Below are 27,816 nucleotides of genomic sequence, written 5' to 3'. Positions count from 1 at the left end.
ATAAGTACCTTGGACAGTTCTTATGTGCCCCAAAATAGAAGAACTATGATTAAAATACCAACACAAATCTATACTTCTGGTACTGGAATGTCTTCCTGAAAGCCTCTTTTTAAGGCACATTAATTCTCATGGAGGGGTATAGAATAATGGCTAAGAGCTTGGGTTCTAAAATCCAATTACCAAGCTCACCACTTATTATTTGTGTGACCTTGGAACAAGTTCTTAACTTTCCTCTTCCTTGGTTCCACTTTTATAAAATGGAAATATCAACAGTAACTCCTGCAGAAGGTGGTAGTGAGGAGTACACTAATGCCATGCTTCAAATGGTGCTGACCCCTTAGGAAGCGCTCATTCATTCACTCAACAAACACTGAATGCCCACCACATGCCAGGTGCTGTGCCAGGTGCTGGAGGACAGAGGGAACACAACCTCGTCTTGCCCTCAAGAAGTTTACACTGCAATGATGTAATAAAGGTTAGCTACTGTATACGTCTACTATCCTGTCTCTGAAATTTTGAAATCCAAAAGCCCTTAAAAAAAGTATTTTCCCTAATCCATTTGGCAACAAAACATACGTAAGACTACTTATAGTCTTTATAATTATAAATGGATTTGCTTCGGGGGACTTGCCCCCGCCCCTAAAGCTATGATAATGTATAGTCCATGTGTTATGTTACCTTTATAAAGGTGTCAAGTTACCTTAAAACTTGAACTGAGAAACATACCAAGTATGGATAACTGATCAAGGACATACATTCACATCATCATCAGCATCACAATTACTGAAAGTGCCACTAGTCTTCTCATTAATCAAATCCGGCAACACTGTTGAAGGTCTCGGGGTGGGAGAGGTTGGGTTTTTGGAAGTGAAGACAGGTGGGGAAAGGTCCTGAGGATCTTCTGACGTGCTACTCATACTCAGAAGATTTAAGAATAAGGTACCATTTGCGTGAACATCTACCTGCACTCAGTTGTGTAATTCATGGTTTACAGAAATGACATGAGTTACCTTTGCCAAGCAAGCCACCATTAACTTATGCTTTAAAACACTTTAGTATGCTTCTTATCTAACACAGAAAGACGGACAGCAACAGGAGGTAAAAATCCTTACTAAGATCACATTCTGACCTTGCTGACAAGAGGGAAGGTTCTTGATGCATTTCCCCCTTTTGCTACGCAGACCCTGCCTTCACCTCACACAGCCCTCAAGATTTCCCCAACTGCCCTTTATCACAGAAGTAAATTTCCTTTCCTTTTCCAGGCTCCTTCTTTATCAGTAATTATATAATGGGAACACTTCACAAAGCCCTAAAGAGACTCACCAAAGAAGAATGCCATTAATAATTTAGGAAAATAATCATGTGTGTGTTATATAATATATATATACATATATTTAGTTATTTCAATAAAATAAAGAACAGGCTCATCTAATGCTATGAGAAAACACTTGTTTTATATACAGAGGATACAAAATTGTATGTAGAATAAAAGAACACAATAAATTGATTCTTTATCACAGTCCACTATTGGTTGAGGCCTTGTCATGTTCTCATCTAGTTCTTTGAATATAGCATCTTTCAATATAATCTGATTACATTTATTGGATCTGCTTTAAAATCATTGCTAAATTTAACAGCTGGGTCCCACTCGGAGACAGTTTCTTTAGACTGTTTCAATTTCCAAGTATAGATATTACGTCCTTTTTTCTTTGTACATCATATAATCTTTTGTTAAAAACTGTGCATTTTACAAAATATATCTTAGCAAATTTGGATTCTGATTTTTTTTCCCCTGAAGTTTGTTGTATTGTTGGGGATTTTGTTTTTGAATAATTTACTTGGACTTAATCTGAGGAATTTCTCTCTCCTGGACTGTAGCTTTAGGCTAGCAGAACTCTATTTCCCCATTCATTTCTTACAGAGTTTGCTCTTTTTATTGAAATCTTCCCTGGGTGTTGGTATTTAGCATGTTGCTACCAATCAAGTCAGCTTCCTCAGCTTAAAACCGTGGTTTTCATGGGCATTCCCAATCCTGCTACCTCCACCACACCTGCTGCTCTGGGTTTTAGGGTGTTTGAAGGGGTTATGTCCATTCAAGAATGCCATAGATTTTTGCTGTTTTTGGCCCAAATTTCATCAGCTTTTTATGAGTAAATACTTCTCAACTTTTTTGAATTAATTTCCAGAAAACTAAAAAGATTGTTTTTGTATTTTGAGTTATTTGGGGGGACGGGAAGAAAGGTGTTTTCTCTTAGTATAGAATCATAGGTTCTATACATGGAGAAAATATTGAAATATCTAAAAGCACAAAAAGTATATCACAGTGGTAGGGTTATAGTGGTCTTTTGCTCCTTTGTTCCCTGTGAATCAAATTTTCATCAACATGTCCATTTATCACTTTTAGAATGAAATGTACATACTAAAGTTTTTAAAAGCAACCGTGTAAATAGGTGGATGGGGGTGGCGTGGGGGAAAGGCACACGTTAAAGCCAAGCAGAAGAAAGGGCAACATATGAAGAGCAGGAAGATAAGGATGTAAGCTCTGAAGATGCATCTGAGAATCACGGCGACCTCACCAGGTGTGAGAAGCAGTCTGCAGCCCTCGCCTTGAGCTGGTGCCCAAGATCCAAATGGCACCTCCGGCTTCAATATGAGATTCTGCCGCCAAATCTGCCCGTATAAATCCCTAACAGCCTCAAATGTTGTCAGATTCAATGAAAAGGGATTAAAAGGAGAAGTGGGTGGTAGTTTTACCCTACCATTAGTAACAGAGATACAAAGAAAGCAACATTGATTTTTCAGCTGAACAGCATAAGCATGCCAGAACTATGGGCTGAACGAACAAAACACTATAATTAGCAAATATCTGTAAGAAGCAAAATGAGTTTGCTATGGGAAAAAAAAAATTGCTACTATGCAAGGTAATTAAAATTTCTCTTTAAGCACCACAAAAGGTGTGGGGGGGGAGGGGAGAGGGGTCCTCTTTGTCCCTTGGCTTAGAGACAGAATGACAACTATAATCTGAACACATGAAATGCTACTTATGTGGCAAATGTAATAGAGAAATAAGAAAACTGCTTTACTCTCTATGGAAAGAAGCTTAGAACAGTTAAAAGGCAGCCACTGAAATACATGAACTTGCCCAGAGTTCATTACCCATTGAGGGGCAACATTCAAACTGCAGTTTAAGTGCTTCTGAACCTTCCTCCCTGGAGGATACCAAAGGGTCCATGTCCTGCCTCAGTCTCGTGTGCTGGTTGCCTTCAGGAAATACTGAAAATCAGGTGGCTAGGACTTATGTGCAAATATTGGACGTTCAGCTAAAGCTCATTAGAATTATCCTCTACCTAACGTTTGAGATTCGTGTTAAACTGCAAAAAAAAAAAAAATTTGTTCGGTCCATTTTCATCAGAAAACCATTTTTGTTGTTGTTTTGGGCCTCACTTATTTTTAAAAATTAAATCATCTTTCCTGAGATACAAATTGGGTAAACCAGAAATAGTAACAATAATAAAAATCCAGTTTCTCAGATAAAACAGGATTTCATCAGTCTTTGCTCAAAGACTATAATATAATGGCTCCTCTCTGAAACTCTGCTATCTCGCAGTTCTCCCTGGCAGAACCCTATCAGACCTAGAATGCCTTTTCAAATGATACCTTCCATCCCCGCAAACCAGTGCTACTCCAGGCAGAATGAACTCCCTCCTTCCTGTCACTGCTCCGTGACAAGTCATCACCTGCGTCCCCAGGCTCTCAGCAGCACCCAGCCTCTTAGCTTAAATTTTGGGTCCTTCGCGCTGAAAATTCATTTCCAAGGCCAATGGTGTGGCACTGCAACTTCCTATCCCTTTGACACGTTTCATGTATTTGAAAAATATTTAAATGATTATTCACATGTTGGAGTTCTGGCAGGTGCGAGAAGCAAGGTGCACAAGAGCATGCACATTCTACAAGAAACTGAGTACAGAGGCACAAAGATCATTCTGCAGGAGGCCTCTCTGTTCCCGGCCGGCCCCGCTCTTGGGGTCTAGTTCACTCTAGCTGAGACGGGACTGATCCGCCAATCTTAGCAAGGGCTGGATGGGACTTCCCTGGAGGTCCAGTGGTTAAGACTCCGTGCTTCCAATGCAAGGGGCGTGGGTTCAATCCCTGGTCGGGGAACTAACATCCCATGTGCCGCATGGTGGGCCAAAAAATTAAAAAAAGGAAATGGCTGGAGACGTGGGACGGAAGAAACAGCCACGTGACTTCTCCTGCACCACTTCTGGGAAGATGGAAATTGCTTCTGCACCACCTTTCCCAGCCCCCACTAGCATCCTGGCAGCCGAATATACAAAACAAAGCATCCCCCCACCCCCCTGCCTCATGAGACTCAGGTGGGATGAGGCGAGGCTGAGGCAGCAGTTGCACAGAGTCAAACTCATCTCAGATGGGCTGGAAAGTACCCACGGAGCCTCCCAGAGGGAGCTGAGAAGGATGGGGTCCCGCTTTCCTACCCCTCCTGATCGTGTCACTGAGGCAGGCTTTGCTGTGTGCATCCATCAGTCTCAAGCCCTTGCATCAAACAAAGACCCACAAGAGCACTCCCTTACTTTGGGAAATGGGTGAGGATTAGAGTCCGTTTCTCGAGTGGCAGTTTGTCTTTCTCCTGCCTCGCCTGTTCCAGGAGCTGTCGTCTCATCACGGTGAAGACAGAGCGGAGCAAGGTTCTCCCGAACACCTGGGCGGTCTCGTACCGAGGCAGACTGTCACAGAACTGGGGCACGTTGCAGTAACACAGCCACCTGCAACCAGAGGAGAGCACGCCATCAGTATCCCTTAAGCCCCAGACCATGTGGAACACCCAAGGATGGCTACTCTGTATCCTCAACCTCAGCAGGAGAAACCAGGTCTGCAGTGACCAGCAGAAGTATCACCACCAGCTAGTAAAACGTGGGAATTAGGTTAGCTCACCCTGCCATAGCCACTTGGGTCCGATTCTACTAGAATCATTCCATTCTGCAGCATCCTTTAAATAGGAGGAGGAATTAAAGGGGAAACCGAGGAAGTCCCTTTTGTAGAAGAATAAGAACTCCCCCATCTAATCCTCTAAGTAAAATTTAAGGCTTCTTTAAAATGCCTACGCAGCATTCACACACCTCCACAGCTTTGGTGGGAAGATAAAGATCTTCAAGACTGTTCAAAACTCAGTCAAAACGCAGGAAGTAATGAGCTTCCACCATCTGTGGCTTAGGTACGTTTTCAATGACTCAGACTCAAAGTCAAAAATGCATTTCAGCGTTGCACACGGCTGGAGGAGTTCCCGGGACCCAGAGGGAAACCAGGGCTTTCCTGAAACCTGGTCACAGTTCTGGGGCACACGGGCTACGTAGAGCATATGATTGAGAAAGCTCGTTCAGCCAAGAGAAGCTAGAAAATGAGCATCCATCCACAATGGACCCACCTTCTCCAGGGTCTCCCAGAGATGCAAGCCCTGAAATTCCCAGCAACATGGGCACACAGTGGGGCCCAGAGGGCAGCAGAGACCAGGGTCAAGGGTCGAGGTTTCATTGCCCAGCTCCCGCTCCTTGGTAGCAGATCCAAACATCCGCTTCCAGGACAGGACTGCTTTCCCCAAATAAAACCCTCTCCTCCCTGTGTGCCTTCCTGATCTCGTTGAAGATGGGGGGCCGTGCTCCATTGTGCCCAAACTGCTGAAGGACGCCCCAATGAACTGTCAGCCCCTCAATAAAGAGTGGAACAATATTCACTTACTCACGCTTCTTGACTTATTTTTTATCTTATTCTGTGTTACTTCTTAGTTCTCCTGTGTATGGGGTGGGACTGTTTCATCTTTGGGGAAGAAACCTTTCATCAGTGTTAGTTCATCCACCTAGATTCAAAATTAACCTTAAAACCCTGCAACGATTTCTGTTCTCCTCTCAACTTTTCTGTCCTAATAATTCACACCCAAATGTCATTTTATGACGCGATACCCAGATGGGCATCTTAAGGGCTGCACTGTATCTTGTCAAGTCGGAAACAGTGACCTTGGGAGTAGAAAAAGCTAGGAGGTGCATTGATTTTGTAATTCATAAGGCACTTCATATAGAAATTCATCACCTTCGAAGCCAATCTTTGCTGGAAGTTAGCCTGTGGCCACTAAATGAAGTTAAAATATTTGGAGTGGAAGGGAGGCCAGCTCCCAGGGAACTAATGATGAAACTACAAATGTAATCACAAACCATAATCATCAGTTCAATTTCATGAGACTTAGGCTATCATAAGATTGTTTGTAAATGTTAATGATATTAAAAGTATGTCCAATCTGCTGCAATGGAAGATATATAAGGATTTAAGGATTTAGACCAGTACTGTCCAATAAAGCCTCTATGATGATAAGATTGTTGTATACCTGTGCTGATAGCCACCAGCCAGGTGTAACTACTCAGCACTTGTACAAATGAAGAGCTTAATTTCTTTTTTCTTTTTTTTTTTTTTTTTTTACTGAAGTACAGTTGGGTTACAATGTTATATTAGTTTCAGATGCACAGCAAAGTGATTCAGTTTTATATATACACATATATGTGTATATACATACATGTGAATATATAAGTCTTTTTCAGATTCTTTTCCCTTACAGGTTATTAGAAAATATTGAACATAGTTCCCTGTGCGATACAGTAGGACTCTGTTATTTATCTATTTTATATATTGTAGTGTGTATATGTTAATCCCAAACTCCTAATTTATCCCTCCCACTCTTTCCCCTTTGGTAACCGTAAGTTTGTTTTCTTGAAGAGCTTAATTTTTTTTTTAATAAATTTATTTATTTATTTAATTTTTGGCTGTGTTGGCTCTTCGTTGCTACGTGCGGGCTTTCTCTAGTTGCGAGAGGGAGCTACTCTTCGTTGCGGTGCGCGGGCTTCTCATTGTGGTGGCTTCTCTTGTTGTGGAGCACAGGCTCTAGGCACGCGGGCTTCAGTAGTTGTGGCGCACGGGCTCAGTAGTTGTGGCTCGTGGGCTCTAGAGCGCAGGCTCAGTAGTTGTGGCGCACGGGATTAGTTGCTCCGCAGCATGTGGGGTCTTCCCAGACCAGGGCTCAAACCCGTGTCCCCTGCATTGGCAGGCAGATTATTAGCCACTGCACCACCAGAGAAGTCCCAAAGAGCTTAATTTTTAATGTTACTTAATTTTAATCAATTTAACATTAACTTTCAACCAACAAGGGCCTACTGTAGAGCACAGGGAACTAGCCTATGATAAACCATAAGGAAAAGAATCTGAAAAAGAATAGATTTATATATATCAATATATCTGAATCACTCTGCTGTACACCTGAAACTAACACACCATTGTAAATCAACTATACTGAAATTAAAAAATACATAAAGGAAAAAATAAAAATAAAATAAATAAAATTTACTTTCAAATGGAAATGCTGTGAAATATTTTTCCATTAAACAAAACTTTACTGTTTTGGTAGAACCCCATTTATCTTTAACCACTTAAAATTTAGTGAATGAATTTAAATGTGCTGTAAGTATAAAACACACACTGGATTTGGAAGACTTAGTACCAAAAATACAAAAGTAAAATACATCATTAGTAATTGTTCATATTGATTCCATGGTGAAGCGATAATATTTTTATATATTGGGTGAATAAAACATTATTAAAATTAATGTCCTGTGTTTATTTTTTTAACTGTAGCTACTAGGAAATGTTAAATCACATATGCGGCTCACTTTTGTGGATCATATTATATTGTATTTGGCAGTGCTGATTTTGTGTCTAAAAGAGCATTTCCATCTATAGGGGTCACAGATGTCAGAGACCCTACTTAAAGACAGATGCTCTTTCTGCTATGGCAATGATAGGCTATAAATATTATCATAAAATCATAAAATGTTGTCCCAAAGTGCTTAATAGGTCATTCACTCTCCCCAGAGTAGAGGAAGGCAGCATAGATTATCATCTAGTAAAAATTTTCAAAGAATAGGTTGCCATTCATTTCCTCTGAGAATTATTTTTATAGACCTCAGTTTACACTTTGTAGTTTAGTTTTGTTTTTACTTGCAAGACTAATCTTATTTTATAAATCTGTAAGGGCACAGTATGAAAAGACAGGAGATGAGTCAGCGTGTGGTGTTTCGGGGACTGCTCTAGTAACTGACACAGTCCAGGCGTGTGGTGAGACAGAAAGAAGGAAACGAGAATGAATGTGTGCCTTGTCACTACTCACACGCTCCCCCAAAGACTAACCTAGAGGAAGAGATTATACCTAAACGACTGGTTTCAGGTCTTCTCCAAAGAAGTGAAAGGACAGCTCAGGGATCTTTGTACGCCTAACGGTGACGGCATGGGCGTGCAACTGCCGGACTGTTCAAACAACTGTCTCTGACTTCTTAACGGCATCGTGATTTGCAACCACCTTGCTCTCTTTAAAACGTGAATAGAATTGGAGAACTTGACTGCAGAAGACCATGTCATCCTACTTACTTGCTGGACTGAAAATCCTAAGGTTTTCAGGAATTAAGTGACCTCTCCCAGTTCTCCCAAACTAAAAGGCTAGTTACTTTTAGAGACCAGACTAGAAGCTAGGTCTCCCGAGTGCCAATCCACTGTTCTTTCCACGCTCCATGATAAATACTGCCCTAGATTTACACACCTAATTATGAATGCCCAGGAAGCATGGTGACAGGCTATACCTCATACAGCAGTAGTTATATACAACTGTTTCACCAAAATCAATTTAGTTATATCTAACTTGCTCAGTATTCTTACAAAGCATCTCCCCAATATAGGCATGACCTCTAATTCTGAGAAGGTCTGCACAACCGAGAATCTAAGGCTAATTATTTGCCACTTTCCTTTAGCATATTCTGTTGGTCAGATGTATTTTAAGAAGTCGTATTCCTTTGACACTTTATTTTCCAGTTATTTCCTCGTGAAATTATATTAGCACACCATCATGGAATTCAGGGAATTTCAAAATATTTGTCCAGATTTTTTTCCAACACCACAGTGATTTCTGGGGGACGTATAAAGGTATACTTAATTTATACTTATATAAATTATTAAGGTTAAGTATTTTAACATTACTATACCAGATATTTTTAACATATAAAATATTTACGTTTTTCCTTAAGTCAGAACAGAGAGGATAAGTAATTTAAGCAGCTCTACTGTTCAGTCTGCATTTAATTTTTTATTGGCTAGATCCTCACAGGTTAGCTTTGTGAGGGATATAATCGTTTTCTGAGTCTATTCTCTTCCACGGAGAATCCTGTTTCTCCCCATCTTCATGCTGATGTGCACGCCACGAGTTTTCCGCCCCTCAGTGCTAATGGCTACAACTGCTATAAATTACATGCTGAACCAGCAGTCCAGCGCCTGACGTTCACTGACACGTCACCTGGTACCTGCAGCTGTAACAGGACCTATTTTGGAGAAGATGGTATCAGGGAGACACCATGCCTCGGCGGCGTGTGGTTTTTTAAATTCCCACGTGGTCGAAACAAGTCTCGCTTCTGATAATGTTCACAGGTTGTTCCTCTCTGCTTCCCTTTCTTCCTCAACACGGCGGTGGGGGGGAAGCCCGGGGCGGGGGTGGGGGTGGGGGGGGGCGGTTTGGGAGGCACATCTACCTTCATTCCCTTATTATTCAGACAGGCTCCTGATCTCCGGCCCGCCTAGAAATCGGCAGGTTGCAGGACGCGCTCACTCGAGGACCTCGCCGCTTCTCTTCCCTACATCCGACTCCACCCTTCCGACTCCACCCTTCCGACTCCACCCTTCCGACTCCACCCTTCCGCCCTCGGCTGGGGCGAGGAGGCGGGGCCAGCCAGGACCCTGAGGCTGTCTCCCGGCGCCCTTTCTAAAGTGACCCTCAGGGCTTCCCTGGTGGCGCAGTGGTTAAGAATCTGCCTGCCAACGCAGGGCACAAGGGTTCGAGCCCTGGTCTGGGAAGATCCCACATGCCGCGGAGCCGCTGGGCCCGTGAGCCACAACTACTGAGCCTGCGCGTCTGGAGCCTGTGCTCCGCAACAAGAGAGGCCGCGATAGTGAGAGGCCCGCGCACCGCGATGAAGAGTGGCCCCCACTTGCCACAACTGAAGAAAGCCCTCGCACAGAAACGAAGACCCAACACAGCCATAAATAAATAAATAAAAATTAAAAAAAAAATAAAGTGACCCTCAAATCGCTACCCTCTCATCCCACTGCACACACTCCAGCAGAAGAGTCGCACGCTGGCAGTGACTGAGCTTTTGGAGGGCGTGTGTTGGGGGGAAAGCGTGACTAGCATCTTCCCAGCGCCTGTGCTGTGCGCCAGACGCCATGCACGGGTCACTTCAGGGGACACACAACAGCCATGGGACCGGGCAGAGGAAGAAACAGGAAGGTCCAGGAGGCGAGGTGAGAGCTCTAACACACACACAGAACTGGGGAGGGATGGAGCCATGGTTCAAACCCATCGCTCATTCCAGAACTCGACTTCTATTTTTTACGACTCCTTGAGTATTCATAAGTGCCGCCCATTTCTTGGTAATTCCCAAAGTGCTACATAGTATTTTTATTCTGTTTTCTAAAATACAGCATTAACTCCCGTGCTGCTTCACAATTAATTCTCCTTCTTGATGAAACAATTTTTCCTCTCTTAAGGGCGGCAAATATTGGGAATTCCCTGGCGGTCCAGTGGTTAGGACTCCGTGCTGCCACTGCAGGGGTCACGGGTTCAATCCCTGGTTCAGGGAACTAAGATCCCACAAGCTGGCACGCCCAAAGGAAAAAACAAACAAAGACAGACAGAAAAAACGACAGAAAGAGAGGCAAATATTTTCAGGGATTTGGCTTTGACAAATATTCAGCTTTGTCAATCGTTCACAGATGGAGTTAAAAGACACGTAGAGTTCTATTATCTCAACTCATTTTAAACAAGAGTAACAATACTATAGGAACTATTGTTAATATAAAACTCTGAAATGAAGGTGTGAAAATGAAGACATAATTTAAAAAGTTGATTTTGAAGAAATCTGTAAATCTTTACAATTATTAAGATAAAATACTTTTATAACTCAAATTATATATATTGTAAAAGGGGAGAAAAAGAGGGAAAGGGGGTTTTAACTCATGAAATCAGGTCAGTGATCAGAGAGAAAAGCTTATCTTCAACTACACCCATTCCTCTTTGTCATCCGCTGTTACAGAAAATAACCTGGGTACAATTGGTCTTTACGAGCTGTCAAAAAACACTGCCTATTTTAAATTGGGGGCGGGGGAAAAACCCTGAAGCAAGCTTGATGTGCCTATAAAATATAAATGGGAAAAGCTATAAAAAAGGTGAACAGAATGGATAATACAAGTCCCTGTCTTACTTAAATAAAAATAAATGTAAGTCATTCTATTTTGTAGGGCCCGTGTTTATGACTCTTAAGTCAATTCTATTATTCTGCAAGTCATAAGTAATAAAAATAAATTCCCACTTTAGAAAAATGTGTAATTCTTGGATGTGTAATCCAAGAATATGTTTGATGTCCACCAACAGGGACATGATTAGGTAAATTACATTACATCAGTTCAACAGACTGTAATACAACCAGTAAAACGTCTGAATGCGGGACAAAAAGGATGCAAATTTTGTATTTTCTTTCATTCTAACAAATGGAAAATATCTATTTAAAGGGACAATGGCTGTAAGACAATATGTGTAATGATACTATTTATACCATGCTGCTGGGACTATGGTGATCTTTCCTTCTTTAAAAAAAAAATTTTAACACTATTATATTCACAGTCATTGCTTTTTTTTTGTAATGATGTCTCTATATAACAATTACAGAGTCATAGTATAATTATCTAGATCAGCAGTGCTCGATAGAAATACCATGCAAGCCACACATGTAAATGTAAGCCACGCATTTAAATTTCCCAGTAAGTCACGTTAAAAAAGTAAAAAGAAACAGGTGAAATTAACTTTAACATATTTTATTTAATTCAGTATTTCCAAAATATTACCATTTCAACACGTAATCAATATAAAAAACTATTAAACTATTAATGAAATACTTGACATTCTTTTTTTTTTTTTTGCACAATCTTAGAAGTCTCCATTCATGCCAGCCACACTTCAAGGGCTCAGTTCAGGTCTAGATGATTTGGATCCCTCACCCTCCAAAACATCATGCTATTAATGAAGAGTAGGAATCTGGGGAGTTAAATTAGACGTTCTCTCTAACTGATGGAGTCCCGTGATAACCGGGCAACCCTCTGCTTGCAGAGGCAAGTAGCAATGTTATGTCTGCAATGTACTTTATGGGCCAGAGAAGAAGAACCGGCCATCTGCTTACCTTGTATAGTTCTCCTTGTATCCAGAAATATCATCGTTGGGAGATCGCAGTCTTCGTTGAGATGGAGCCTCCAGATGCCAATAGTTGATGCGGTTCAGGAACATTTTTGCCAACTCAACTATTGTTTGCCTTTCTTTGGATGGCAGGTGACTAAATTTGTACTGTACAAAGTTATTCACACCCTTAAAAGGAGGAAAGGCAATTTATTCATGCAGCTGTGCAGTCCTGAACACTCACACAGTCAGCCCCGTTGGTGGTCATTAGCAAAAGAAAAGACATTTCTCTATTCACAAAAAGCTCTTCCTTTTTCCCTGTTAGAAAACAGGCACGCCCAGAAGGAATCATGCCTCAGATCACAGTCTATGAAAAGTGACAAGACACAGAGGCTGTGAGTTGCAATTCTATGCCTGCTGCAATCGTGACGTGCTGAAGGAAAGTTCAAAATCGCGGACCGAAAAAGTCAAAACCCCATAAACAATAAAATATGGCTATCTTGCAGCATAACGCTTGCTGTACTGTCAACACAGTAGCTCACATGTAATGCGATTCTTGGATAAATATATAATGTTTTTACATTCGTAAAATTTTAATTTCTGAACTAAACCACTAGAATTTGAACTTTTACTATCACTCTGTCGGTTTCAGTAAACCTACCAAAAGAAAATTCTTATTCAGAATTATGGCCTTTTAAAATAATCTGTGGATTTGTGGATTAACTTAATCTTCCTTCAGAACACTCCCATCTAATTTAATTTCAAATAAAGGAACTATGAATTCTTATTTCGTAGGGATTGAAGACAACGTTTTTTCTATGAAAAACTGACTGATAAAATACATTTATTTGTTTCTGATATCATGTCTTCTGTAATTATTCTTATCAAGAAATGCAGTCCAGAGTATCTGAGATTTACTTAGGCGAACAATGATGGGCCAAAAAATTGATACTGATGAGAGATACTGACAACACCTAATAGAAAAGGTCTATACATATCAACAGATTCCCCAAGTAAATCTCGGCTTCTTTGCAGGAATCATAATGTACCAGGAAGCCAATTTCTGGAAGCAAAATCTCATTTCTTTTCTGTGCTTTTTACTTGACTTACAATGTTTTTCACATTGCTCCTGAATTCCCTCGCCTCAGTAGACTTTTCAACAGTGCAAACAGAGGGACAAAGACTTAATTTTAAAACATCAACACCAAGAAAAAGCCCATTTCATGTGTTCTGACGAACTACATGCTCTACCTAATTTTTTTCTTTCCCAAACACACAGTGAATTCTGAGCATTCAGCAACCCTAAGAGACACAAGCTAGATCATTTATTACATTAAGTATTCACTTCTGATCCAAATGGCCCAAGACAATTCCTACAGACTTTGAACATCTCTAAGCCAGCAATGAGGATGAAAATGAAAACGTTTGTTCAGCCTTAAAGCAATAAAAAAGGGGCTTCTCTTGTATCTCTTTACCTGTTCAATGCTAGGTTTCTCAAATGGGGGTTTCTTCTCCAAAGAGCCTTCAACCACAGGTTTTCCTCTTTGTAAAATAGACTTTCTCAAGAGCTGTAAGGAAATCATTTAAAAAAAATCAGTCAGTGTCACATACACACACACACACACACACACACACAGACACTATGGAGTCTCCAAGCTTACAGTCTTGCTGGGAAAAAAAGGCCACATTAATCTAGAAAAATTGTACAGATGAACTGGTTTGCAAGACAGAAATAGAGACACAGATGTAGAGAACAAACTTATGGACACCAAGGGGGGAAAAGGAGGATGGAATAAATTGGGAGATTGGGATTAACATATATACACTAATATGTATAAAACAGATTACTAATGAGAACTTGCTATATAGCCCAGGGAACTCTACTTCACTTCACTGTACAGTAGAAACTAACACAACATTGTAAAACAACTATACCCCAATTAAAAAAAAAAAAAAAGATTACAAACATTTTCTCCCATTCTGTTGTTTGCCTTTTAGCTTTATTTATGGTCTTTATAATTTTTTTTAATTTTAATTTACTTAATGTGTCAACTCTTCCTCTTTTTGTTTATCAGAATTTAGGTCTTAACGATATTTCTAAATAATATTAATAATGTTGTCTTGTTTAATACTAATAATATCATAAAAGTATTACAAAACATTAGAAAAAAAAAAAGAGGCCACATAATGGAGCTGGGCCAGGCCATACCATGCTGTCTTCCCACATACAAAAGGAAAAAAAAAAAAAAAAGTTTGGAAGAAGAGAAATTCCAAATAAGTTGCAAAGGCAGTAAGTGCAGTATAAAGCCCAGAGGATGAGAGCTCAGAAGTCTGCCTTACCGAGGGAAGATGTCACAGAAGAGGAAGGGTATAAACTGAGTCTGGAAGGGAGGACAAACATGAAACACAACAAGAGGACGGAAAAGCATTTGCAGGAAGGTGAGGTAGGAGGTCAGCCTTGGAGGGAAGTTAAGGGCTCAGTACAGTTGAGGCTACATCAGTTGGAGGTTAGAAGCCCCGTTTAAACTTTGATGTTATTTTTTTCCTAAGATATTTAGTCAACCAAGATGTGGATTAAAAGTAATAAGAGTAGGGCTTCCCTGGTGGCGCAGAGGTTGAGAATCTGCCTGCCAATGCAGGGGACACGGGTTCGAGCCCTGGTCTGGGAAGATCCCACGTGCCGCGGAGCAGCTGGGCCCGTGAGCCACAACTACTGAGCCTGCGCGTCTGGAGCCTGTGCTCCGCAACAAGAGAGGCCGCGATAGTGAGAGGCCCGCGCACCGCGATGAAGAGTGGCCCCCGCTTGCCACAACTAGAGAAAGCCCTCGCACAGAAACGAAGACCCAACACAGCCATAAATAAATAAATAAACAAATACTTTAAAAAAAAAAAAAGTAATAAGAGTAACAAATTTAGTATTCTTTTTTGTTTGTTTGTTTTTGTCTTTTTGCTTTTTTTTTGGTGGTGCGTGTGGCATGCGGAATCTTAGTTCCCTGACCAGGGATTGAAACCGCGCCCACTGCAGTGGAATGAATTCCACTGGACCACCAGGGAATTCATTTTAACATCTTATTTTGAGACATTTTAAGCTTAGGCTTTTCTCTAAAGTACACAGTGTCTCACACACACACACACACACACACACACACACACACAGCCTTCGAAGGGAAGCTACCATATTCTATTTATCTTAATTACACGTTAGTAAATCCTGAGATCAACAAAATGGGTGACTACCAGGTAACCCAATTTGCCTTCACGCCCATGACCAGAGCTGTGAGGAGCTAAACACTTTTCGTGTTCTGGGCAGCCGGAAGCACACAGCGGCGCACCACACACCTTTCCTGCTCACCCTCCCTTCCCCACTCTGTTCGTGGCTTCTGCTGGCCCAGAGGCTGGTGGACACTGCGGCCTCTGCACACGCCCATCCAGGCCACTGCAGGTGTGCTCACGCTCTGGATGGCCTGATTTAAACCCCTGAAAGGCCGAGGTCCACTGCGTACGCAGGGGCTGTGTGTGACGGCTGCGTGTCGCACACATAATCCAGGGCCCAGGCTCTTCGGGAAGGAATTCTGTAGGGCTCTCAATTGGCAACTTTCACTGTTGAGGTCTTTTTTCATTTCCTCTCCATCCACAGAATGTGGGCCAAGTGTTCTGGCATCTCAACGCCCATAAAACAAAAACGTTGCTCTTAATCCCTGCCATTGGAATTTAAAGCCCTCAAAGAGCAAATATCACAGAGAAAAAAGAACGCGGAACTACTCATTAAGACCTAGTTTGAAAATAAATTTGATCTTGAAATTCTTTACCTTCAACCTTTGCTTGAACCTTCAGTAACCTTTACACATGGGCCAGTTATGATATACGACCATGCATTCATTCATTCATTCACTCACTCACTTATTCATTACATATTTATTTATTTATTACACATTTATTTACATCTTTCTCTCCTTTGTCCACTGATTGCCTTTTCAATGGAAACAAAACATGGCAAACTTTCTCCCAGGAGTTAGTGGAAATAGACGAACCCTCAAGGTTGAAGAACACCCTGTGTGCCCCCTGAGCCGGGTCTTATAAGGGCCTCATTTCCTTCTAGAGGTGCCATATAAATTACTCATATGTAGTATTTGCTGATCTTATCAATGTATCATGCCCATCTTTACAAAAATAAAGATGCCATAATGATAAGTTATTGTATGTGTTTCTAAGGATATAAAAAGACTGATTACCAAATTTAGATACAAATAATTCTGGCTGCCTACTTTTTTGTCCAGTTAAAATAAGACCTTTTGGGAACTTGACCCACTGGCGGTTTCAATTTGGAGGTGGACTGATGAACTGGGGAGATGTCGAATCTCCACTTCTTCATCTACAAAAGGATGAAGCTGGGATAAATAGGTATATACGAAGACTTTAATAATAGCAGCAAGCATTTGCTTCCTGACTTTTGCCAGGCACTGTCTGTGGTTCTTTATCTGTATTACCTCATTAATCCTCCTAACAACCTCTCAAAGTAGGTGCTATCATTGTCTATAGATAAGGAAACGAGACTTGCCTGAGGTCACATTCACTAAGTGATGAAGCCAGGATTGGAACCCAGCTAGCTGAGCTCCAGAACCACGCTGACAAGCCCTAGGATAAAATGAGCTTCAGGAAGCAGCTTTTCACCGAGTTCATTTTCAACCTCTAAGGCAGAAGCTCCCAAAATGCTACTAAAATGCACAATAACATTTTAATTTAATTATGGAGACATAAGAGACACAGGAACTGCTTTTCCAAAACTAAGAAACGGATGATTTATAACTTATTTGCCCGAAGAATGACTTTGGGGGAGGAGAGGGAAGAATGCTGAATATTTTGGATTTTGTTCTCAAGAGCAAATATATTTGCATGGCTAAAGATGAGAGAGGTAAGAAAGGGAGAGAGAAAACATACTTCAAAGCGGAGCAGTGTTTTCTGGCCTGTTGGTTGGTTATAAACAGAACCTAGAGGAGGCCAACAGGATGGAAACCTTCCCTTCCAGCAGGGCGGTGAGGAACCGCCCGCCAGGGAGCTGAGTTCCAAGACAAATAATAGCTGCAGTCATGCAGACGTTGTTTTCCTTCAACTAAGGCCTTTTTCCAAAGAAGCTCTAAACAGTATGAACCTGCCAGGGTTCAGTCCAGATGACTCAGGCCTCACGGTCATGTCAACAAGTTGTCACCTGGAGCAGCCTGGCGCCTGCTAATGGCTGTGGTCTCTCTCCCTTGCCTTTTCCTCCCCCCCCCCCACACCCCGCCCCAACATTTACCGTTTCAGTGTTAATAGCCCCACATGACTCCAAAAGTTGAAAATATAATTCCCTCTCCCACTGCTGTCCCCCATTGACCCCAAAAACCCCAGTAGTACAATAAAAAACAAAAGTTAATTAAAGGGGAAAAGGGAAAATTACATATTTCAAGTAAATTCAGACCCCTCCGCCCTCGCCAAAGTTCTAAGAATTGGGCATAAAATTTGCCCTGAGATTCCTAGCAGCCAAAGCAAAAGAGGAAACTCAAAGGAAAATGGATCTCTCCTCGTCACATAAAATGAAGCCCAGCCCTCATTAGGAGATGCAAACTTTTCCTGGCTGTAAGCCCCGAGGGGAAGGGGAGTGTTTTGGGTTTTGTGTTTGTTTTTCGAGATCCTTATAAGGGTTACACAATACAACATAATCAACAGTGCCCTGGGTAGCAGGTTCTGGGGCTTTTTAAATGATTCCTTCTGTCTGCCTCCCTTGTGAATCTATTTTTGGCAACCTCTCCATTCTCCCACCCCCGGCTTCCCTCCCCCATCTGTCACTCCTGATCGCCATCACCAGCGTGGGGAGACCCGTATCAGTGGGAAATGAGGGGCTGGGACCCAGTGGAGCTGAGGCGGAGCCATGAAGAGGCAGAGGCGGGGAGTGGCAGCAAGGCTAGGTGACTGGTGTCAACAGGCACAGAGAACAGCGGTAAGACGCCAAAGCAAATCTGGAAATTCCTGATTCCTCCCGTTGAAGAGTCTAAGTCTTAGCAGCCTCCCTCCAGCCACTGCTCCCGCCTCCCCCTGCCGCCTGGGCCCCACCATGCTGGGCGTCACATCCAGCTCACTCGGTACATGGTCTACACGCCCCTGCCTGGAAGGCGCTTCCCCGGCCCTTTTCAGGGGTGGCTCTCATGCCCCCGCTGTGGTTTCTGCTCAACTGGCATCGCAGACAGGCCTTTCCTAACTGCTCTTCCTTAGTACCACGCCCCCGCAGCCCCCAGCATCCCTGACATTCTGATGCCACCCACCCTGCTTTGTCTCTCTTCACAGCACTTATCACCACCTGCAAACATACTGTTGACTTGTTGATTGTCTGCCTCTCTTACTGAAATGTAAACTCCATGAGGGCAAGGACTTTGTTTTGCCCACTGATCTATCCCTCATGCCTACACGAGCGCCGTGCATAGAGCAGGTATGTGGTAAGTCCTTGTTGGATGGATGGATAGGCAATGGAAAGAAATCTATAAGCGCATAAAGATATTCAACTCTGTGTACAAGCAGGAAGGCTCTCGAGGAGAGTGATGTGCTCAAAGTAGGGTGGGTCATTTTAGAGAGTCCCTCACGGAGAAACACATGCTTCTGCAAACCCGAGGGCCAGACGTATCTAAGCTGAGAGCCTTCCCACGTGACCTGGCCCATGGATAATGAGCACATTTGAACAGTGAGAGAAAGAAGAAAAGCCCTTCAAAATGTGGAAGTCTCACCTTGAATAGGTAGAAATAAACTTGTTTGGTATCTGCATCTTCTTCCTTGTGGACACAGGTAAAGAGATATTCCACATCCAACACGATTCCCAGGAGTCTGTTCATTTCTTCCTCTGACACATTCTCCAGGTGGGAAACGTGAGCGGCTTAAGATAAAGATCAAAGGAACACAGGTGAGAAGTAGATGGAAACCACGAACAGTCTCCATTTTAAAATGGAACATTCGGGAATTCCCTGGCGGCTCAGTGGTTAGAACTCCATGCTTTCACTGCACAGGGCCCGGGTTTGATCCCTGGCTGGGGAACTAAGATCCCACAAGCCGAGTGGAGCAGCCAAAAAATAAAAATAAAATAAAAATGGGGCTTCCCTGGTGGCAAAGTGGTTAAGAATCCGCCTGCCAATGCAGGGGACACGGGTTCGATCCCTGGTCTGGGAAGATCCCACATGCCGCGGAGCAACTAAGCCCGTGCGCCACAACTACTGAGCCTGCTCTCTAGAGGCCTGCGAGCCACACTACTGAAGCCCGCGCGCCTAGAGCCCGTGCTCCACAACAAGAGAAGCCACCGCACTGAGAAGCCCGCGCACTGCAACAAAGAGTTGCCCCTGATCGCCGCAACTAGAGAGAAAGCCTGCGTGCAGCAACGAAGAGCCAACGCAGCCAAAAATAAATAAATTTTTCAAATAATAATAATAAAATAAAATAAAATAGAACATCCTCTCCCAGGAACCTTCTGGAATGTCAACCCATCAGACTGCACTGTCAAGAGAGGAACTTTCTGAACCCCTATAAGACTGATATCATCACACAAAATCGACTTATAACTGTAAGAGACCACCACCTTGTTAAGCACGAACTGCCCCTCCAACACTGAAAATGACCAGAGGCTAATGTACGGTTTTAAGATCTGGAACTTGTTGGCACCAAGTCTGGGGATGACGGTGTTAAATTCTTATATGTTTCCATATAAGCCGATTTTCATCGTGCCAAGAGGGTCCTGTGGTCCTACAGGCTGGATCCAGGATTTGAGGACTGTGGGTTCAGAAGGACCCCAAAACCAAGCTCCCTAAAGGTTTAGCTCTAAGTCCTGTGAACAGTTCTGGTGGCCAAGAATATCACGTGTCAGGAAAGACCAAAAAAGAGTGTCAGTAAAAACTGAATGAAGGCCCTTTTCCTCAGCCCTCCTGAGATGCAGTGAAACCTCACTATCTCTGCAGCAAAGCCCCAAGGCCTGTCTGAGTTTGAGATTCAACGTCCTGCACGGTCACGCTCCAAACCCACCTTTCCTACCTTTATTCTGTTGTCTCACCATCATTAAGTGGCATATCCATCACCCTCCTCCCCTCCCACACCCCTGTCCTCTCTTCTTCCCAAATCCAGCCCATTTTCCAAGATGAACGTGTTTTATCCTCAAATAATCCTATGAAGTAGGAATGAGTAGCCCCATTTTACGGTTGAGGAAACAGGCTCACAGAGACTGAATGCTGTTTCCTCCAATGTCAATTGGCCAACAAGGCAGAGCTGGGGTCTGAAAGCAAAGGATGTTTGACCCAAATTCTGAAGCACCCACACACATATTTTTTGGATGATTAGGTGATTCACTTCAAGCCCCTTTCACTTGAAAGGGGCTCTCTCTAGGTAAGCCATCCAATACCCAACCAGGAGCCTAGGTGCACCTCTGGGCGGGACCGTGGCTCTCAGGTCTGTGTCCCCAGAACTTATTACTATGCTCACTGTGCTAATAGGCACTGTCCTTCAAGAGCGATCCTTTCAGGTATGTTGACTGAAAATGCTTGGACCTAGAAGTGCTTGAGATGACTTCTAAAGAAACATTAAACCGTGGAGAAGGGTAGGCTTTTCCTTGCCTTTTTAAAGGGAGATGGAATTAAAGATTCTCGAGGAACAATCCAGGTGTCAAGCATGGGTCAGGCTACTCCAGAGACCAAACCATGAAGCCCAGTCCGAAGTCTGGGATAGAGAACGCAGCTGGTACCCCACCCAGATCCCCTTCCCTTACCGCCTCAGAGCACATCTCCTGGCCTCCAACTGCCAGCAGCTCTGTTCCCTCCTGTCACCATAATCTGCTCTGCCACCTACACGCCCCTCAAGTGCAGCCTTCAAGTTAGCGTATAAAGACCCCAGTTGCCTCGCCGCTCGGGGGGAATAACTCTGAGCTAAGTGCTCCAGACCAGCTCTCACATCTTCCCCACAGAATTACCCACCTGTTGCCCACAGTGGGGACTGGCTTAATAATGCACCCATATCGGCCGCCTTTTCCTCCTGGTCTCACTTTCCCACTCCCCTACCTCCATCCCAAATAAACTAGGACTTGCACTCAAATCCTTGTCTTTGACTCTGCTTCTGTGGGACCTCAGACGAAGATATCCGGTCAAAAGCATTTTCAGAGAGTTAAGAGGATTACACACCAAGAGGGTGGGCCTTCCACGCGTCCATGAGGAAGCCAGATTAAAGGGGTTCAAGCTAGAGGGGCAGAGGCCCCTCATTCCTTTCTAATGCGGAAAAGCAATGGAAAGGCAGAGGGAAGGGCCCAAGTCACGGGCCGTTGGTGATGAGTGTAGGTGTGCACACACCTACATGTGCACGGGTGTGCACCTCTAGACAGCGTTTCTAACAGGGAAGAGGGGAGGAAGGAGATTTGGTGAGGTCTGCCTTAGGTACCATAGATACATCCACAGATACACCTCAACTTGACAACGCCAACACTATATTACTACATTATGTACACACGAACGTCAGTATTCAAATCTATTACTTTCTACTTGGCTCTACGATATGTGGCTTCATCACTTTCTAATAGATGCCCTTTTAGGTAGAACATTGGCTGGGTCATCTTGTTTTCTCAGGAATGCAAGATTTTCTTTGAGGTTAGTCCGAAGCCTTTGGGAGACAGGCCTTACTCTGACAGGTAGGTCAAAATTTTTATGTCACTTATTTACAGAAACAATTTTATTTAAGACTATTTTGGTCTTGTAATGTTTTAATCTCTTTCCAGTGATAAGTTAGGAAAACAATCAGTCTCCAATATAATATAAATGCCTGCAGATTCTCCAAAATATGAAACAGTCTAATTAAGGTGCTAACATATAGTGGCTTTAACTCTAGAAGTATATGCCATGATTCATTTTTGAAACCAGTGGTTCACTTTCTTTAAGCCACGAACACTTTGCCCAGATAAATCCTTAATCAGAATTTAGAAAGAGTTGCTCTTTCTAAACAGAGGTTGAAACAGAGGTTGGAAGCTCCAATTTTCAAAATGGGGTGGGAGTTGGGGGGGCCCAGCATCCCCTCCCCTTACTGGGGCTCTAAGCTGCATGGTTTGAAAACCACGATATTCTGAAGAGTAGACTAGATAAAACTTAAAATGCTTAAGACATGAGACCTGAGGAGGTCCATTTCCTTCTGATTCTGCGCATAAGGAAATCCATAATCTCTCCTCCAAGCTCTGTGTGTGACCCCAAGTACAGAGGACTAGACCTGGAGATACGGGGAAATGGAAACGAAGCTGCAGGTTCCCAGAGGGGGGAAGGGAGAGGCTGTGCTGGAGAAATGGGGGTGTCCCTCACAGCCGAGAGGGTGGGAATCTTCCTCCAAGAATAAAGGAAGGGTGGGCCGGGGGTGAAGGGAGCTATACTGAGGCAGAAGGATGACAGTGCATGAAAAGGGTTAAGCTTCCTAGAATGAATGATGGAGATGATGCGGGACGGGGGGAAGATCAGATGAAAATAGAGGGAGTGGACCATCTACTTGAGAAGGAAAAAAGCAGCTCTGGACAACTTGCCATGAAACAGAAGCTTCCGTATAATGAGAAAGCCGGCACAGGCAGATACGACCCCACTGCATCAACGCTTAGTTGCCTGCACCTGCCCCGTTCTCAGACTCTCCAAGCATGGGCCCCTTTCACCAACACTCCTTTTCAGTCTCTGAGCATCTAGCACTCAGCTTTTCCCTCTCACCAAATCCACATCACCAGCTAACGTCTCCTCCAACCCAAATCATCCATCCCCACACCCTACCTCACCACCTCGCCATCCCAACAACCAGTGCACCACCATCCTGGCAAACTTGACTCCAGGATTAAAATCCTCATGGCCATCCTCAAAACAGCAACTCCCTCTTGCCAAGGAGCCCGGCACTCGCTCCTTCACTGTCCTTCATCCCCCAACCAGTGCCACCACCAGACGCAGCTGAGCTTTCCCACCCCTACCTTTGTGATCACTGGGATCTCAAGTCCACGGCACAAAACAACCCCCAGACTGCTCTGCTGCCATGGGAGTCTCCCTAAAGCCCCACTGTCCTCATCAACCCCATCTCCACCAAATCCAGAGACGTCTCCTGACCCTTGGGGGCTGCTGAGCAGAATTAGATAGACCCCACAGTCAACACCACGTCATGCCAACACCCAGATACACTTCACTCTAACGGTAAAGCGAAACTACTTATGAACTCGTATTTAACTAAAAAGAGCCACTTATTATTGAAAAAAAAAAAAAACCTCTTAATGTTTTCCAAAGAAACCTTTTTGATGCAAATAAGCTCCCTTCGATGAACCAAAAGCATATTTTCTTGAAGAGATAGGCCTCTATTATTTACAAGCCTGGAGGCCTATATTAAAAAAAATAAAAATCTGTAAACTACAATGTACAGATCTATAGCAGTTAATCGGCCACAGAACTCATAACACTGAGTCAATGCTATTTAAAGCTTTGATACATGTTCCCTAATGTATCTTCCCAATAAAGTTTGCATCCAAGTCCATCATATCAGCAGTGTGCTAGAATACCCCTTTCCCCACGCTTGCCAACAGTGAAGAATCATGCTCAGTCATTTAATCAGTCTTTTGAAAATTAATCAGGGTCCCCCACTGTTTTGATTTGCACTCGCTGGAACGCCCTTGGAGTTGTTTGTTTTTCATGTTACTGGCCATTTGTATTTGCTCTTTTGTGCACTACCTATTCATGCCCTCTGCCTGCTTTTTTAGGATGTGGGTCTTTTTCTAATTTCTTGAAAGAGCTTTCTTGTCTATCCTCCTGGATTTCATTGGGGTTTTTGTTTGTTAGGTTGTGGTTTGGTTATATAGGAATTTTACATTTTTCAGAAAGTCACATCTATGTCTGGCATTTCTTTAAGGTCTTGCTTGCAAAGGTCTCTCCCATAGAACCAAAAGATGACAAAAATGTATTTTCTCCTAGCTCTTCCACAGGTTTGTTCTTAACATTTAAAACATTCCTCCACTGAAACATCAATATCATAAAAGACCAAAAAAAAAAGAAAAAAAAAAAGGCAGAGGAACCGTTCCATGTCCGAGAAGACTAAAGAGGCCGGATGTGATGTTGTGATTTATATAAAGAAGCATATATTTGGTCTTTGTCCTCTTTCCTAGCACAGTGCTCCTAATAAAACTCTTGGAATTTCATAAGTAATTCCAAAACTCTTGGAATTTCATAAGTAAAGGTGAAAGGACTGTCTGTTGTTATTCCTAACGTGTCCCTTTTGACCACACCTGAGCTTCTGTGAATGGGCTTCTGGAAAGCCCCTACTGATGGGGGCTGGTTGCCAGGGGAACCAAACCAGTGATAAGAAGGTTGGAACTCAGCCAGCCCCGTCCACCTCCCCAGGAGAGAAGGGGGTCTGGAGGCTGAGCAAATCACTAATCGATCACTATGCCTACGTTAACAAGACCTCCGTTAAAACCCCTAACTGAAGGGCATGTGAAGGTTCCAGTAGTTGAAGCCTGGAGGTGCTGGGAGGGCAGCTTGCTTGGACAGAGCAGAGGACCTTTGGGCTCCTTCCACCCAACCCTGCTCTGTGCATCTCTTCCATCTGGCTGTTCCTGACTTGCATCCTTTTTATAAAGAGCCAGAAATCTAGTAAGTAAACTGTTTTCCTGAGAACTGGGAGCCACTCTAGAAAATTATCCAACTCGAGGAGGGGGCCGTAGGAACCTCTGATATACAGCCAATAGGTCAGAAGCACGGGTTAGGACCTGAACTTGGGATCGGCATCTGAGCCCTTCCCCTGTGGGGTCTGTGCTAACTACAGGCAGATAGTATCAGAATCCAGTTAAGTCGCAGTGTCTGCTGGAGAGCTGGAGAACCGCTCGGTGTGGAAAAACCTGCACATCTGGTGTCAGAAGCCTTCCGGAAGTGCTGGGTGTGAGAAGACTCACTGTTTTCCGTTCACATGACAACTAAATACATATGTAATTCTAGACTGGGTGCTTAATGGAGAGGAAAATATGCTCTAAAAGACATTTTGGGGTCAACTATAAAACTGGAATACAAGCAGTAGATTAAGTATTACATTAATGTTAATATTTACTGAAGTTGGTAACTAAACTGAGGTTATGTAAAAGAATATCTGGGAATTCCCTGGCGGTCCTGTGGTTGGGACTCAGCACTTTCACTGCCGTGGTCCAGGTTTGATCCCTGGCCGGGGAACTAAGATCTTGCACGCAGTGTGGTGTGGCCAAAAAAATTAAAAATTAAAAAAAAAAAAAAAAAATCCTTAAATTTAGAAAATACATACTTACGTATTTAAGAGGAAAAAACCATGATGTAAATGCAACTTATTCTCATATGGTCCAGGAAAAAAGTATAATACACACAAATACACACACACACAGACTCGTATATATATCAGTCTGTGTGTGTATCTGTGTGTGTGTGCACACGCACGCACACGCAAACACACATATGAGAGCAAATGACAAAGCAAATAGGGCAAAATGTTACCAATAAGTAAAGTTGGGCAAAAGGTACATGGGATGCTCCTTGTTACTATTCTCATGACTTTTCTGTAAATTTGAAATTATTTCCAAATAAATAGTTTTTTAAAAAAATCATTCTTCCATCTAGAATTTGATAATCAAATGTAAAATGACCCTACTTTCATTTCAAATTGTCTTCCAAGAGCCTGGTACAAAGCATCCATATAATTACCCAAGAATGGCCAACCCCTGACTTGTGGGAGAAGCTCCCTTCCGCTCAGCGCTGTTGCCCACAGCGTCCAGGGCATGGGGGCGCCGGGGGACGCGGTGGGAGGGGTGCGTCAGGGACTGGGAGGCTCCACCACCTTGCATCTCCCAGCAGGGTGGACCCTACCACCCCGCAGGGCTGAGTCAGACTTGCAGACACCCAGGGTGCCGGAGCGACCTGCCAAAACCTGCTGCCAGGAATCACAGTGCAGCTGTGGCCTTGCTGGGAACAGGAGATGCACTGTCACTGCAGGCCGTGACCTTCACTCACTCCGCTCTGGCCCCGTAGATCTGTCCTGCACGTCTCCTGCGGACAGCCCGCCAGCCGTCACACGCCCTGCGGCGGGAACCGGCAGCTGCTGGGCAGGCTGTTACCACAGCTCCGCTCCCCTGGACCGGCAAGAAAGCAAACGGCACAGCACCTGTAGGGTCTGTGAGCTGTTCCAATACGGTTTTTGTTCATGGGGATTTGAGGTCAAGGCTAGAAGAGGTCAAATGAAGTCTTTCCATGAAAGCTTCTGAATTGACTATGTGCAAAAGGCTTATAATTTAACAGTCGTTTCCTAAAATGGAAAAGAATCTGGAAAAGAATAGATAGATAGATAGATAAACTGAATCACTTTGCTGTACACCTGAAACTGAGTCGACATTGTAAATCATCTATACTTCAATAAAAAATAAGTTTTTTAAAAGGAATTTTTTTAAAAAAATTAAATAAATAAAAGTGGTTTCATCTTTAGTCATCTCAGATCTGGAATGGAGAAAAAGGGTAGTTTAAGAGTAAGAACCTTAAGAGAGTTCAGTCCAACAGAAATATGATGTGAGCCACATATATACTTTTAAATACTCTAGTAACCACTTTACTTTTTCTTATAATAGATGATCAAGAAACACTTATTTTTTTTAATTTCTTTTGGCCGCTCCACGCCGCTTATGGGACCTTTGTTCCCCGACTAGGGATTGAACCCGGGCCCCCGGCAGTGGACGCACGGAGTCCCAACCACGGGACAGCCAGGGAAGTCCCTAGTAACCACTTTAAAAAAGGTAAAAAGAAACAGGTGAAATTCGTTTTAATATATTTTATCTAACCTAATATGTACTAAATTATTTCAACATGTACTCAATCTTAAAAATATTTTACATTCTTTTCTCACACTAAGTCTTCAAAATTGGTGTGCATTTTCCAAGGGCAGCACATTTCAACTCGAGCAGCCACAGGTGGCTACTATGTTGCACAGGACAGGTACCGACCATAAACCGTGAAACCTCCCCCGGCAAATAAATGCAACCAGCCGTCTCTTTAGTATTACTGAATGTAATGGATATCTACTCATGAAGAAACAATCCAATTACGCCCAAGGAACTAAATGTATTAGGAACTAGAGAAACAGTCAGTCCTTCATCTCAGTCCAGTATAGAAAACCAACAAGGGTATAGAGAACTACAGTCATACAAGCAGGCACACTGCAGTGCAGCTCCAGGAAGTCCTTTATTGTCTGTACCAAGGGCTGGGGTAGTCAGGCCTTGGAGGTGAGTAGGGTTCCCCCAGCAGAGAAAGCAGGAGGGGCATGGCAGGTGCTGTGCACCTCCACATCCAAGGCAGAGGTGGGAGGACGTGTGAAGACCCTTCAGAGAAGGTGGAGCAGCCCCGGGACCAAAATGCAACCCAGGAGGAGGAAAGGCCTGACCCACCTCGCACGCTCAGCTGAAGTGGGCCTTCCTCCCGAGAATGAGAGGCCGCCCAGTGGGC

General features: G+C 43.3%; 1 protein-coding gene across 1 annotated transcript in view; it reads right to left on the bottom strand.

The window, feature by feature from the left end:
• Positions 1-27,816, bottom strand: part of KAT2B (lysine acetyltransferase 2B) — a 103,123-nt gene that overhangs the window by 35,463 nt on the left and 39,844 nt on the right. Inside the window, exons 3-6 of the mRNA XM_059920402.1 lie at positions 19,075-19,220; positions 13,798-13,890; positions 12,330-12,511; positions 4,593-4,784 (exon numbers count right to left, since the gene is read on the bottom strand). Coding sequence (XP_059776385.1) covers positions 4,593-4,784; positions 12,330-12,511; positions 13,798-13,890; positions 19,075-19,220 — 613 coding nt within the window. The remainder of the gene's footprint in view (positions 1-4,592; positions 4,785-12,329; positions 12,512-13,797; positions 13,891-19,074; positions 19,221-27,816) is intronic.

This window comes from Balaenoptera ricei, chromosome 4 (assembly GCF_028023285.1).
Source record: "Balaenoptera ricei isolate mBalRic1 chromosome 4, mBalRic1.hap2, whole genome shotgun sequence".
In the NCBI taxonomy this organism is placed as follows: Eukaryota; Metazoa; Chordata; class Mammalia; order Artiodactyla; family Balaenopteridae; genus Balaenoptera; species Balaenoptera ricei.
Note: the sequence above shows the minus strand (reverse complement) of the source record. Positions and strands in the feature narration are given on the sequence as shown.